This window comes from Schistocerca cancellata, chromosome 6 (genome assembly GCF_023864275.1).
Source record: "Schistocerca cancellata isolate TAMUIC-IGC-003103 chromosome 6, iqSchCanc2.1, whole genome shotgun sequence".
Taxonomy (NCBI): Eukaryota; Metazoa; Arthropoda; class Insecta; order Orthoptera; family Acrididae; genus Schistocerca; species Schistocerca cancellata.
Genome location: NC_064631.1, coordinates 555,546,168 through 555,559,910, shown reverse-complemented (window position 1 = coordinate 555,559,910; position 13,743 = coordinate 555,546,168). Strand labels below are relative to the sequence as shown.

Sequence of the window (13,743 nt, the reverse complement as noted above, 5' to 3'; positions counted from 1 at the left end):
CCCAGGTGACGTGTAAAGCTTTGTGTTGTGCAGTCATCAAGGGTACACAAGTGGGCTTTCGGCTCCGAAAGCCCATACCAATGTTAATTCATTGAATGGTTCGCACATGACAGTTGTTGATGGCCCAGCATTGAAATCTGCACCAGTTTGTGGAAGGTTTGCCCTTCTGTCATGTTGAACAATTCTGTTCAGTCGTTGTTGGTCCTGTTCTTGCAGGATCTTTTTACGACCACAGGATTGTCAGAGATTTGATATTTTATCGGATTCCTGATATTCATGGTACGCTCGTGAAATGATTCTATGGTAAAATCCCCACTTCATCGCTCCTTGGAGATGCTGTGTACTATTACTCGTGTGCTGACTAAAACACCATGTTCAAACTCACTTAAATCTTGATAACCTGCCAGTGTGGTAGCAGTAGCCGATCTAACAAGTGCACCAGATGCTCATTATCTTATATAGGTGTTGCTGACCACAGTGCCGTATTCTGCCTGTTTATATAGCTCTGTTTTTGAATACACATGCCTATACCAGTTTCTTTGGTGCTTCAGCGTATACATATATGTGAAGTATCAAGTGGAAACATTATTAGCTAAAATCTCATAAAGTGCATGACCAGTTTACTTTGAATTTTCACATGATGCTGCACTAAATATTCGTACAGACATGCATTGTATATTTTTTAAAATGTTTTGCAAGTTTTCCGTTAAAAGTAACTGCGAGAAAAAAAGGGTATGGTGAAGGGTATCTCTGGTACCACTGACTGATTTCCCCCCTTCCCTGTTCCATTCCCAAAGGGCACACGGGAAGGATGATTGCCAGGAAGTCTCTGTATTAGCTCTAATTTATTGAATTTTCTACTTGCAGTCATTTTGTAAGACATGGGAGGAACTAATATGTTGCCTGGCTCTTCCCAGGAAGTACTGTCGTGCAATTTCAGTAGTAAACCTCTCTGTGGTGCACAACACCTGGAGTTTATAGAACGTATCTCTAACACTGCCACACCAGCTAAACAATTCTTTGATGAAATACACAACTTTTTGTTTACTCTCCTCTCTCACATTTGGTAGTCCAACCTGTTGAGGATCGCAGATAGATCTGTCAAACAAGTGCCTTGTATGCTACTTCTTCAGTGGATGAATTGCATTTCCTTAAGATTGTTTGTGTGAATCTATCTTGTATGTGCTTTGCCTACTATTTGTTTTACACAGTCATTCCAGTGAGTCACTCCAGATAGATACATGTAGATATAATATGGTTGATACTGTTTTCAGCAGTTTGTCGTCAATAGTGTAGTTGTACGGTAATGGATTGCTTTTTGTTGTAGTGCCATAGCAAAAAAGCTGTGCAGTTTGATATATTCTGTTTTCCCCCTGTTTTTCTAGCATGTGCACATCAGTAAATATGATCTGCTACAATCGAGTAATTCATTTCTGAACACACTGCTGTTCTTTACTCTGGCGCACATGTTCTCGCAAATTATGATAGACTTTGTTGTAAAGATATCCAGCAAGGATGTGGTTTGTAGACCATTTTCCACATCCACCTAGGTAAATACCAGGCTGGATCTCATGTCCCAGCTCAGATACATGATGGCAAACACTTCATAATGTGATGACACATATGACCATGCAGTGCACTCGACACAGACAGATACTGTACAGGGGTTCCACCCTTTGGAGGGGGGGGGGGGTAAATACATGATTGAGTCACATTAATGTGACCACCTGTCAAAAGCCTGAATAACTACCTTTTGCAGTGCAGGAAGTGTGTCAATGTGGTTCTGGAAGCTACTGATAGGGATGCAAAGACATGCCAACTCTAGCCCAATAGAAATGGTACCATAGATGCTTGATTGGGTTGAAATTCAGAGGGTTTGGTGGCCACGGGAGTACGGTACACTCACCCTGGTGTTATTTGAACCACATACGTACATGGCAAGCTGTGTGACATGTTGCATTGTTCTGCTGGTAGATGCCGTTGTGCTGAGGGAAAACAAACTGCATATAGTGGTGGACACAGTCTCCAAAGATAGATGCATACTTGTGTAGAACAATTATGCGTTCCAGAATGATTAAATCATCCAGAAAATGCGACGGAAACATTCCCCTGATCATAATGCTCCATCCTCCACTGTAGACCTTTCCACCAATTGTTGCGGGGCCACACACGCCAAAGGTCATCTGTACATTGAAGCATAAAACAATAAATCTGAAGAGGCCACCTGTCACCACTCAGTGGATGTCTAGTTGCAGTATTGGCATGCAAATTCCAGCCTTCGTTGCCAGTGAACACCAGGTAGCATGGGTGCGTGAACCAGGTGCCTGCTGAGGAGGTGCATACAAAGCAGTGTTTGCGGAACGGTCATTGGGCAGACAATGTTTGTAGCCCCCTGGTTCATCTGGGTGGTCAGTTACTCACCAGATGCACATCTGTTCACCTTACACCTCTGCAGCCATCGTTAACCCGTATCATCTATGGCTTTTAGTGCACCACAGTTGCTCAGTAATGGTTTTGGACAGAGCCAATTTGCCATGTGTGGGATTCTTTAACCATGGTGGAAGCAAACAGTTTACAAACTTAGCCATTTGTGAAATGCTTCCACCGCTGGCGCGATAGCTGTTGATTATGCTCTTATGGATGTAATATAAGTACTCCATTTCCACATTACAATAATGACTGCACTGTTTCCACATCACCCCAATATGCTTTATACACCGTCCACTGCTAGTGTTGCCTCCTGTGATCCGAGAATGGTTCTTGCACTTTGACATCAAATATAGGTGGTGGTCACATTAATATGACTGGACTGTGTATATACAAATAACGTTGGTTCTCCACAACATAAAAGTACCATATCACTGTCCCAGCATTTGCAAACTAAAGAAGGCACTGGACAGGAAGGGTTGTTCTAAAGAGCTTGTGTATAGTTGTGTGAACATGTTGCAAGCAGTTGACCTACACACACACACACACACACACACACACACACACACACACACAGATTTTATTTTGATCTCTTTCTTATTTGCCACCCACACAGTGTGTATGCATGAGATAAACCTCTGTATTCATGTGGTTCTGAGAAAATAGTACTGTGTGCATCACCTTGTTCTGATTATCCTCTCACCAAAACTCCTCTAGTATTCCTTTACGCTGGGCACTCAGAGTACAACTTGCTCATCACCTCAGGTTTGTACTGTGAAGTGTAGCAGTCAACGTGGCAGAACACAAAAGCATATTTCTGCAGCAAGCAGAAGTACAGCTCAAGATCTTTCATGTCCATGTAGAAAGGTAAGGAAAACATTCCATTCATGTCAGTAATGACCATATATATATAACACACAAGAAAGCATTACTTTAAAGAAGTAATTTTCTGCTCGACACAGCCACAGAATGTGAGTAATGTTTTAAAACTTTTGTCTGTTTTTTGTAGATGAGAGTATGTGTTACAATATGAAATATGGATGAAATTGCTTTGACTCAGAAGTGGAGTTAAGCTGTATTACATTTATAGTATAAAACTTTTCTGGCTGTGGCTCTTCGTTTGGTATAAATCTGAAATCTTAATACGAAGTTCATATTTGCAAATAGACCAGTGTTGTAAATAAAAGTGATGTCTGTAATTATCCAAAGTTGCGGTGATGTACATTTGGGTGATAGCAAAACATTGTCAATTAGTGTGAGGTGTGAAAAATTTAATAACCATATTTTCAGAAGTTGTGTGAAAAAGTGAGGTAAATTCCACAGAAGAGGACACCTAAAAGATGCACTTTGAAGCATCTTAAATTTATTTGCCCATTTTCATTTGACCGCTTTCATGTTTTCCGAGCAGAGTGGTCCAGTGGTTAGCACACTGGACTTGCATGTGGGACGACGATGGTTCAAAATCTGCACCAGACCATCCAGATTTAGGTTTCCTGTGCTTTCCCCATATTGCTTCAGGCAATAGAAGGGAGAACTGATAGCGGTACTCAAAGTACCCTCCGCCACACACTGTCAGGTGGCTTGCGAAGTATGGATGTAGATGTAGATGGTTCATGTGAAAGGGCAGGGCCGATTTCCTTCCTCACCCTTGATACAGTCCAAACTTATGCTCCATCTCTTAATGTCCCTGGTATGGGTAGAATGTTAAACTGTAATCTTCCTTCCATACTTCCTTCATTGTTTCTTATTTGTCTTGTGATTTACTGTCAAACACTGTGTGTGATATTAGTCAAACCTATGCAGATAAAATAAATATATTGTCCTTCTACTATAGTTAGTATGGGACTGTAAAAATAATATATATGTGGAAAGGAAGGGGAAGTGGCGGAAAGGGGGGGGGGGCGACATTGAGTCACACGTGAATTGCTTATTAGAAGCCCTAATGCTAGTCCTTGTAGTATTTTCCAGGCAGTCTTAGTATTAGTTATGGTTAATTGATCAGTAAATAAATAAAGTATAATAAATAATTGGAAAAAAGAGGTTACCTTGTGAGAAGAGTGTATGTAGGTCACAATACAGTAATGACATGTTTTTGATGGCCAAAATCTGTCTCCAACAGTTCTGCTTGAAGTTAAAAGAAAATAAAAAAAGTTTTGTTCAATTAGAGGAAAAAATAGAACCTGTTTGCTGTCCGGTACTGAGAGTGTGGGGCTCTAGTTCAGCAACATACTTTTACAGAGAAGTCTTTCTCCCAAACAACATGTAATCTAAAGACATGAATTACACTTGTACACCAGTTTGCTATAATTTGGCAATATTTCTGCCACATACAGTAACTTGTCATAGTATTCATACTTATTGAGCAAGAAATGTATGATGATTACTTTAAAGTGTTCTGTCATTGCACCATTTTTAATTGCAGAATTCTGAATAAACATAAATTACAAAATATCAAAATTACATCATGTTCCGGCCCTTAATTTTTAATTACTGCATAAGTAAGATGTATTTGTAATCTTTGCTTCTGTCTCTACAGGATGGTATCAACTTACCTTGTGCATCATGGGTACTGTGCAACAGCTGAGTCATTTGCAAATGGCACAGGACAGGTCTTCGAAGAAGATTTAACATCAATTAAAAATAGGCAGCGTGAGTGGTACTTTGATAATTTGTAGGTTATTCCAGTTGCCGTTTACCTGTACCAAAGGATCTTTCTTTTACTTGTTTCTTATAACTTGCCTTGCCCTTTCAGAGCCAATATAACATCATGATTTTTAGACAGAGAAAACGGAAAGATAAACTGCACTTGAAATAGTCTTTATTCAACTTGATATTAGCCCTTAATTGAATTAGATCACCCACAAAAAAAGCTTAACAGGGAATAAAAATAGTGAACTTGTAAACCTTAAAACTTGGAAAATTTTTAGCAAGAACTGTTGTGAGAAAATAGTGTATTTTCTGACATGATGGAGAGTAGTTAGCTAGATAGTAATACAATTTCTTAAGGTGTACCTTTTCATTATTTTACTTACAGCATGGATAAAAGCTATCATTGATGAACTGTTATTTGAATTAGCCTATATGCATGTACGATGGATTCAACAATCCTGTTGTTGTTATTGTTGTTTGTACAGTTGTACTGAATTGCGCTATATATAGAACATTCGAAGTATGCTGAATAATTTACTACTACTACTACTACTACTACTATTGCTTCTGTTATTGTTGTTATTATTATTATTGTTATTATCATCATTATCATTATCCTCATCAGCACCAGCACCATCATCGTCGTCTTGAGTGTGAGCTGCTGGGAGCTTTTACTCATGCCTTTAAATATAGAAACTGTTCATTCTGAAATTACTTGTATATTGATATATGGAAGACACACAAAAATTATAGTTTTGCCTGAAGTAGTTGAATATTCATTAGTGGCAGAATTCAGTATACGAGCTAATGTGAATTTTGCAGTTGAAACTTCCACATTAATTATTTATTTACTGTTAGTTGTAAGGCATGCAAGAATAGCTTTTTAATGTAATATAATCACATATACTGTATATACAAGAATAATCCATGACATAAAATAATCGAAGCATCTTAATTTTGAGGGGCCTTTAACTAGAATTTTATTTATAGAAAAAATATTTGAACATAATGATTCTGTTCATCTTCATCACTAGCGGTAAGGACTAATCTGGCGTCTTGATTTTTTTTCCACTCGGCATGAACTTGTGGTTTTCATCTGCCATCCATTGCATATATCTCTGTTTAAGTGCAGCTTTGAAAGGCCAATTTATATGCACAACTAGTGGTTTCAGTACAGATGTTAGACCTCCAGGAACAATGACAAAGTCAGTTTTCCCTTTTTGTGACTTGTCTCACACTTTCTCAGTTGTATGTCCACAGAAGGTGTCCAGGACAAACATATTTCTTAAATTCAGTAATGCACCAGTGCAATGTTGCCAAACATGCATCACCCAGCCAACTGTAAGGTCATTATCATTTCACCCTTTCAGATTCACTCTTGACCAGTGTGCCTTTCATGGTATTTTCAGACTAGTTTTCCTTTTAAATATCACATAAGGTAGTAGCTTCCGTCCACCTCCAGTTACACACGTAATCACAGAACACTTTTGCTTTTCATTACTGCCAGCTCATATCATGATGCTGGATTTCCCATTCATATTCAGTGGTGTTAAGTGGCATCTTAAAATAAGCAGTCATTCGATCTGCATTACCAATTTGCAATTATGTATAGGAATGTTGGATGCACAAATTTGAGGTAGCGATGAAAATTTACTACTTTTTCGTCATAATCCTCTGGAAGCTGTTGAGTGATAGTAGTTTCCTTCCAGAAGCCGAATCCATTTCGAATGAAAGATCTTGATAAGCAGCCCTGGCTAGCTTTGAAAACGATGATGCCTAGTTCTTTGGATAAAGCCTTTATTTTGATTTAGCACATTTCACTTGTCATTGCAAATCAAAATTGTCACTTTGTATCTACACAATTGCGGAGTCTTCTTTTTATGGTCCAGCTGCTTCCCTTTTCAGCTGCAAAATGCCTCGCAGTTACTGTTCATTTGTTGAAGCCGCATTTTGTTTTTTTCACCAATTTTGAATGCAACCCTTGCACACATTGTACTTTCTTCCCACTACATAGTTTCCAGTATTCTCTGCCTTTTCAATCATCATCATCATCATCATCATTTAAGACTGATTATGCCTTTCAGCGTTCAGTCTGGAGCATAGCCCCCCTTATACAGTTCCTCCATGATCCCCTATTCAGTGCTAACATTGGTGCCTCTTCTGATGTTAAACCTATTACTTCAAAATCATTCTTAACCGAGTCCAGGTACCTTCTCCTTGGTCTGCCCCGACTCCTCCTACCCTCTACTGCTGAATCCATGAGTCTCTTGGGTAACCTTGCTTCTCCCATGCGTGTGACATGACCCCACCATCTAAGCCTGTTCGCCCTGACTGCTCCATCTATAGAGTTCATTCCCAGTTTTTCTTTGATTTCCTCGTTGTGGACACCCTCCTGCCATTGTTCCCATCTACTAGTACCTGCAATCATCCTAGCTACTTTCATATCCGTAACCTCAGCCTTGTTGATAAGGTAACCTGAATCCACCCAGCTTTCGCTCCCATACAACAAAGTTGGTCAAAAGATTGAACGGCGCACAGATAACTTAGTCTTGGTACTGACTTCCTTCTTGCAGAAGAGAGTAGATCGTAGCTGAGCGCTCACTGCATTAGCTTTGCTACACCTCGCTTCCAGTTCTTTCACTATGTTGCCATCCTGTGAGAATATGCATCCTAAGTACTTGAAACTGTCCACCTGTTCTAACTTTGTTCCTCCTATTTGGCACTCAATCCGTTTATATTTCTTTCCCACTGACATTACTTTCGTTTTGGAGATGCTAATCTTCATACCATAGTCCTTACATTTCTGATCTAGCTCTGAAATATTACTTTGCAAACTTTCAATCGAATCTGCCATCACAACTAAGTCATCCGCTTATGCAAGACTGCTTATTTTGTGTTCACATATCTTAATCTCACCCAGCCAGTCTATTGTTTTCAACATATGATCCATAAATAATATGAACAACAGTGGAGACAGGTTGGAGCCTTGTCTTACCCCTGAAACTACTCTGAACCATGAACTCAATTTACTGTCAACTCTAACTGCTGCCTGACTATCCATGTAAAGACCTTTAATTGCTTGCAAAAGTTTGCCTCCTATTCCATAATCTTGTAGAACAGACAATAACTTCCTGCTAGGAACCCGGTCATATGCCTTTTCTAGATCTATAAAGCAGATACAATTCCCTGTTCCACTCATAACACTTCTCCATTATTTGCCGTAAGCTAAAGATCTGGTCCTGACAACCTCTAAGAGGCCTAAACCCACACTGATTTTCATCCAGTTGGTCCTCAACTAATACTCGCACGTTCCTTTCAACAATACCTGAGAAGATTTTACCCACAACGCTGATTAAAGAGATACCTCTGTAGTTGTTACAATCTTTTCTGTTTCCATGTTTAAAGATTGGTGTGATTACTGCTTTTGTCCAGTCTGATGGAACCTGTCCCGACTCCCAGGCCATTTCAATTATCCTGTGTAGCCATTTAAGACCTGACATTCCACTGTATTTGATGAGTTCCGACTTAATTTCATCCACCCCAGCCGCTTTATTGCACTGCAATCTATTGACCATTTTTTCCACTTCCTCAAATGTGATCCTATTTCCATCATCATTCCTATCCCATTCTACCTCGAAATCTGAAACATTATTGATCGCATTTTCACCTACATTGAGCAACTCTTCAAAATATTCCCTCCATCAGCCCAAGGCATCCACAGGATTCACCAGCAGTTTTCCTGACCCGTCCAAAATGCTTGTCATTTCCTTCTTACCTCCCTTTCGAAGACTGCTAATTACACTGCAGAATGGTTTTCCAGCAGCTTGACCCATAGTCTCCAACCTGTTTCCAAAGTCTTCCCACAATTTCTTCTTGGATGCTGCAATTATCTGTTTGGCTTTGTTTCTTTCTTCAACATAACTTTCTCTGTCTACCTGGAGTCTGGTATGTAGCCATTTTTGATACGCCTTCTTTTTCCTTTTACAGGCTGCCTTGACTGTATCATTCCACCAAGCTGTTTGCTTCATCCTACTTTTACACACTACTGTTCCAAGACATTCTTTAGCCACTTCTAGTACTGTGTCCCTGTACCTTGTCCATTCCTTTTCCAGTGACTGTAATTGACTACATTCAACTAACTGGTACCTTTCTGAGATCGCTGTTATGTACTTGTGCCTGATTTCCTTATCCTGAAGTTTCTCCACTCTTATCCTCCTACATATGGACCTGACCTCCTGCACTTTCGGCCTCACAATCCCAATTTCACTGCAGATTAAATAATGATCAGTGTCATCAAAGAATCCCCTGAATACACGTGTGTCCCTCACAGCCTTCCTGAATTCCTGATCTGTTATTATATAGTCAATGACAGATCTGGTTCCCCTGCCTTCCCAAGTATACCGGTGAATGTTCTTATGTTTAAAAAAGGAGTTTGTGATTACTAAGCCCATACTGGCACAGAAATCCAAGAGTTGTTTCCCGTTCCTGTTGGCCTCCATATCCTCTCCAAATTTACCCATAACCTTTTCATACCCTTCTGTTCGATTTCCAATCCTGGCGTTAAAATCGCCCATGAGCAGAACACTGTCCTTGTCCTTTACTCTAACAACTACATCACTGAGTGCCTCATAAAAACTATCCATCTTATTTTGATCTGCCCCTTCACAATGCGAATATACTGACACAATCCTAATTTTCTTGCTAGACACTGTCAAATCTATCCACATCAGTCATTCATTTACATACCTTATTGCAACTACGCTGGGTCCCATTTCTTTCCTGATGTAAAGCCCTACACCCCATTGTGCTATTCCTTCTTTGACACCTGACAGGTAGACCTTGTATTCTCCCACTTCCTGTTCTTTCTCACCCCTTACCCGAATGTCACTAACAGCTAAAACGTCCAGCCCCATCTTACCTGCAGCCTCTGCCAGCTCTACCTTCTTCCCAGAGTATCCCCCATTGATATTAATAGCTCCCCATCTCATTACCATTTGTTTGCCAAGTCGTGTCTTAGGAGTCCCTGGTTTGTCAGTTAGAGGTGGGACTCCGTCACCTCCAAAGGTCCGAGGCATTTTGCTCTGATTGTTGCCAGCATCATATTTAAAGTACCAGGGAAGCAGGTTGCTAGCCTTACTTGCCCCGAGTCCCATTGGGTTTTGCCCCTAACGGCTGAGGGACTAACCGGTGGATTTGGTAGTCTTTGCCCTATGAGCACAAAAGTGACCACGACTCAGAATATGTCCGAGATGCCCAGCCTTATTCCAAAGTAACTGGTATCCCGACTGTCAGGACCACTTACTTGGCCACTCATATGTTGCCCATGGTTCATGAACTAGGACATGACTACAGGAACCCACACCATGAACTATAACTACAAGTTTTTCTTTAGTCGTGTATGGGCAATAATGATAACTTATAAGTCATAATTAATTCTGTGGTGCATGGCTTTCACTGCAGTGGACAGCTGTTAAGGTCATTTCTGTGGCATTTTCTATCAATAATGAGGTTGCTAGTGCATGCTGGGCACAACACCAGTAGGGAGTGCCCCCTGCAGTGGACTGCATTCATTTATAGCCTCAGGCTGACTGAAAACACCAGAGAAGCAACCGTTAACAGCTGTCCACTGTAACAGACACTGTGCATGTTAACTTATTAACTAATGGTTAATACTTCACTTCTAACATGCTACTGACACATCACAGACTGAGGCTGCAACAACACTGTAGTGTAATGGGATCTATTGTTGAAGGTGGAGCAGTATGAACCTTATTACAATTAGTATGCACAGCCTAGTTTCTCATCCTTAAACGTGGGAGAAAAAATATGCCTAGATTATTCATGTATGTATGGTATTCCTCAGAGTGGGAGTTGAAACAGGGTGGAATACTACTCTATCCTCAGAATTTGTAGGACTCTACTTACTCATGGGTGATTTTCTCTCCATCTGTGATGACCGATACACCCCATGCCTATCATAAGTCATTAAGTGAATTTCGTCTGGAAATTTGGTAGATATACACAGTTCTGTTTTTACAGTGTGTAGAGTCTCAGTCCAAACAAATTCTACTCAGCACCTTTTTTATGTGATGCCCAGGTTCAACAAATGATGTAGGTCTGTTTCTCATTGCAAACAAAATGATTTTATTAATGCGAGTAGAATTGCCAGTTTGATGGAACTATCTTATTTTAGTCTCATGTTATATTGATTTTAATGATATGTCTGATTCTACGTATCTGTAAAAATTTGTCTGGTACGTCATCTATACCAGACTTTTCCCATTCCTTATGCTGGCAGGTGCTGATATGTATGTCTGCTACTGCAATGCAGCAATGCTACTCAGTCTCTGCTGGAGTACTGGCTGGTCATGTTTAGCTGTCCCTGTTAATTCATATGATTAAACAGAATAAAGCAGTAAACCATTTGCGACTGATCTATTGTTTGGGCATGTACAGTTCCTGTAGTAAACATTTGGTTTGTAACAAGGATCAGACCAGTATTTTCCATTGACACTTGGCAGTATTTATTGGGGCTGAGTGTATCTATGCACTGTGAAAATTAAACTGCAAATGTCTGCCAAAAATGTATCTGATGACTTTTAAAGAGATGAGACCCAGTTTATACCCCGTAGCTCATCATTTCAAAGATTTAGATCTGTAACGGAACAGATAAGAAGTTGTGAATGAATTATATTTATCAATTAATGTGTGGAACTATTTGTGGACTTATGATAGAAAAGAATTTAAATATAGACAGTAATTTTGATCCATGAACAGTATATAAATAATGGTTTAGAAAGTAATAAAAAGATATCATGTAAACAAATCCTGTAAAGTAGAGAGGCACATAAGAACTAACAATGACTGTTAAGTCTTTTGATCTTTTTTCTCCTACTGAGAAAGGTACCATGATGATTAACACACTGCACTCAATTTTTGGAATTAGTTTCACCATTCTGATTTAGATTTTCATTAATTTCTTCAGATGAATTCTAAGGCAACTTCTTAAAGTACAGAAGGCTAATTTCATTCCCTCAGTTCAACTTCAATGTTGGTGGTATGTTACTTTCTGCTTTAGGTTCCTTCTTTCCTTCCTTGTTTTGCTCCAGAGAGGGAAGCTTACACCTTTGTACAAATTCTTCCAGAACTATAGTGTCCCTGACAAGAACAGTGACACAACACTAAAATGCAGTAGACCTGCTTGAGAAAACTTGACTTAAAGAATAAATTCCATAAAACGTATTTTGAAATAGTACAAGGTGCCTTTAAATTTCAGGTAAGTGCTATTGGCAGTAAATCACATTATATTTTACATGTATGTTGGAGCCTTTCACACATTTTTCAGTGATATAAACTGAAATTGCCATTTTCCAACATGTACTTTTCTTGCTGGGATGCGATAGGTTCTAAACTAAGATGGGATAGTTAAAAGGGAAACAGGATTATGTGGGCAGGAGAAAGTGGCAATTGCCATTGTTAGTATTGTAGGAAGTGAACAAGAGAAAAATGCAAATTAGGACCAAAACAGGAAAGGTGAACGGTAAAATCTCGTGCTGTAGTGACTGAGGGGCCACATGATGTGCTCGAACAACTGTGCAAAATTATGAGGTTCAGTCAGTTTGAGGAGAGAATCCATACAACATAAATCATATGGGAGCTATTGAAATTTATGGTGTTCCTATGACCTGCATTTCTTCCAGCTGATCTTCAGACCCAAAACTAGTGCAGCAGATCATAGCACACCTGCATTCTTTTGAACAAACTGTGCTGTGCAACACTAGTTTTAGATCTGAAGATCATCTGTGTAGCAGATTGAAACTGATCATCAAAATATATTTTAAAAAAAGTTAATGACTCAGATTTTTTCCATTTTAGGCAAAGGTGTTTAACTTCCCTGTTTGCCCATAAAATATTACCTTGTACAAGAAGTTACCTGAAAGAATGAAACCTTGGTATTGCAGTACCCATGATTTCATTATTTTCTAGATGTAAAGCTGTCAGTGAGCTGACTCATTTTTACCATATGTTTTATTGAATTTTTGCTCCATCTGTATTGAAGACCCTAAATTTGGAATGCATTGTTAGACTGTTTCAGATTCACCCAACCTGCATCTCATGGACTTGATGTTGAAAGCATGTTGAATTACAAAAATTCAGATGATGATATTAACTAGATTTATGTCTCTCTCGATTTAGTTGACAGATAGTAATCTGTAAAGTGTTAGAAAACAGAAATCAGTCCAGTCTTTGTTAACCCACTTCTTAGAATCTGTTCTACTTTGGTAATGAGGATTACATGGGGATATTCCTTATATACAAGAATCAGCAGAACATAACAATAAATACAGATGGCCTACTTCCATCAGTTTCACAAGTTTTCTTTCTGCAATTTTTTTCGTATCCAAGAGATTTAAGGCACTTTCTAGGAACAGCACTCTATCCTGTAAGCATACTTAACAGTGAACCATTTATTACAGCTTTTTCATGCTGAGCTATATTTCAGAACATAGTTACACACACATCATCTCCAGGTTTGTTTGTTGTGAGGTGCGGATTTATGTTGTTCCACTTCAGGTCCCCCCCTCTCCCTACCTCCCCCACTTGTCCCTATATATGCTCTGTGTTTTTAATTGGTACCAAAAAGATAGTTTCTAAGTAATGCCATTA

At 39.3% G+C, this 13,743-nt stretch overlaps 1 protein-coding gene across 2 annotated transcripts in view; it reads left to right on the top strand.

The window, feature by feature from the left end:
* Positions 1-13,743, top strand: part of LOC126088520 (ran-binding protein 9) — a 250,843-nt gene that overhangs the window by 202,630 nt on the left and 34,470 nt on the right. For both annotated transcript variants that reach the window (XM_049906675.1, XM_049906676.1), the window contains exon 5: positions 4,964-5,076. In XM_049906675.1, the coding sequence (XP_049762632.1) occupies positions 4,964-5,076 (113 nt within the window). The remainder of the gene's footprint in view (positions 1-4,963; positions 5,077-13,743) is intronic.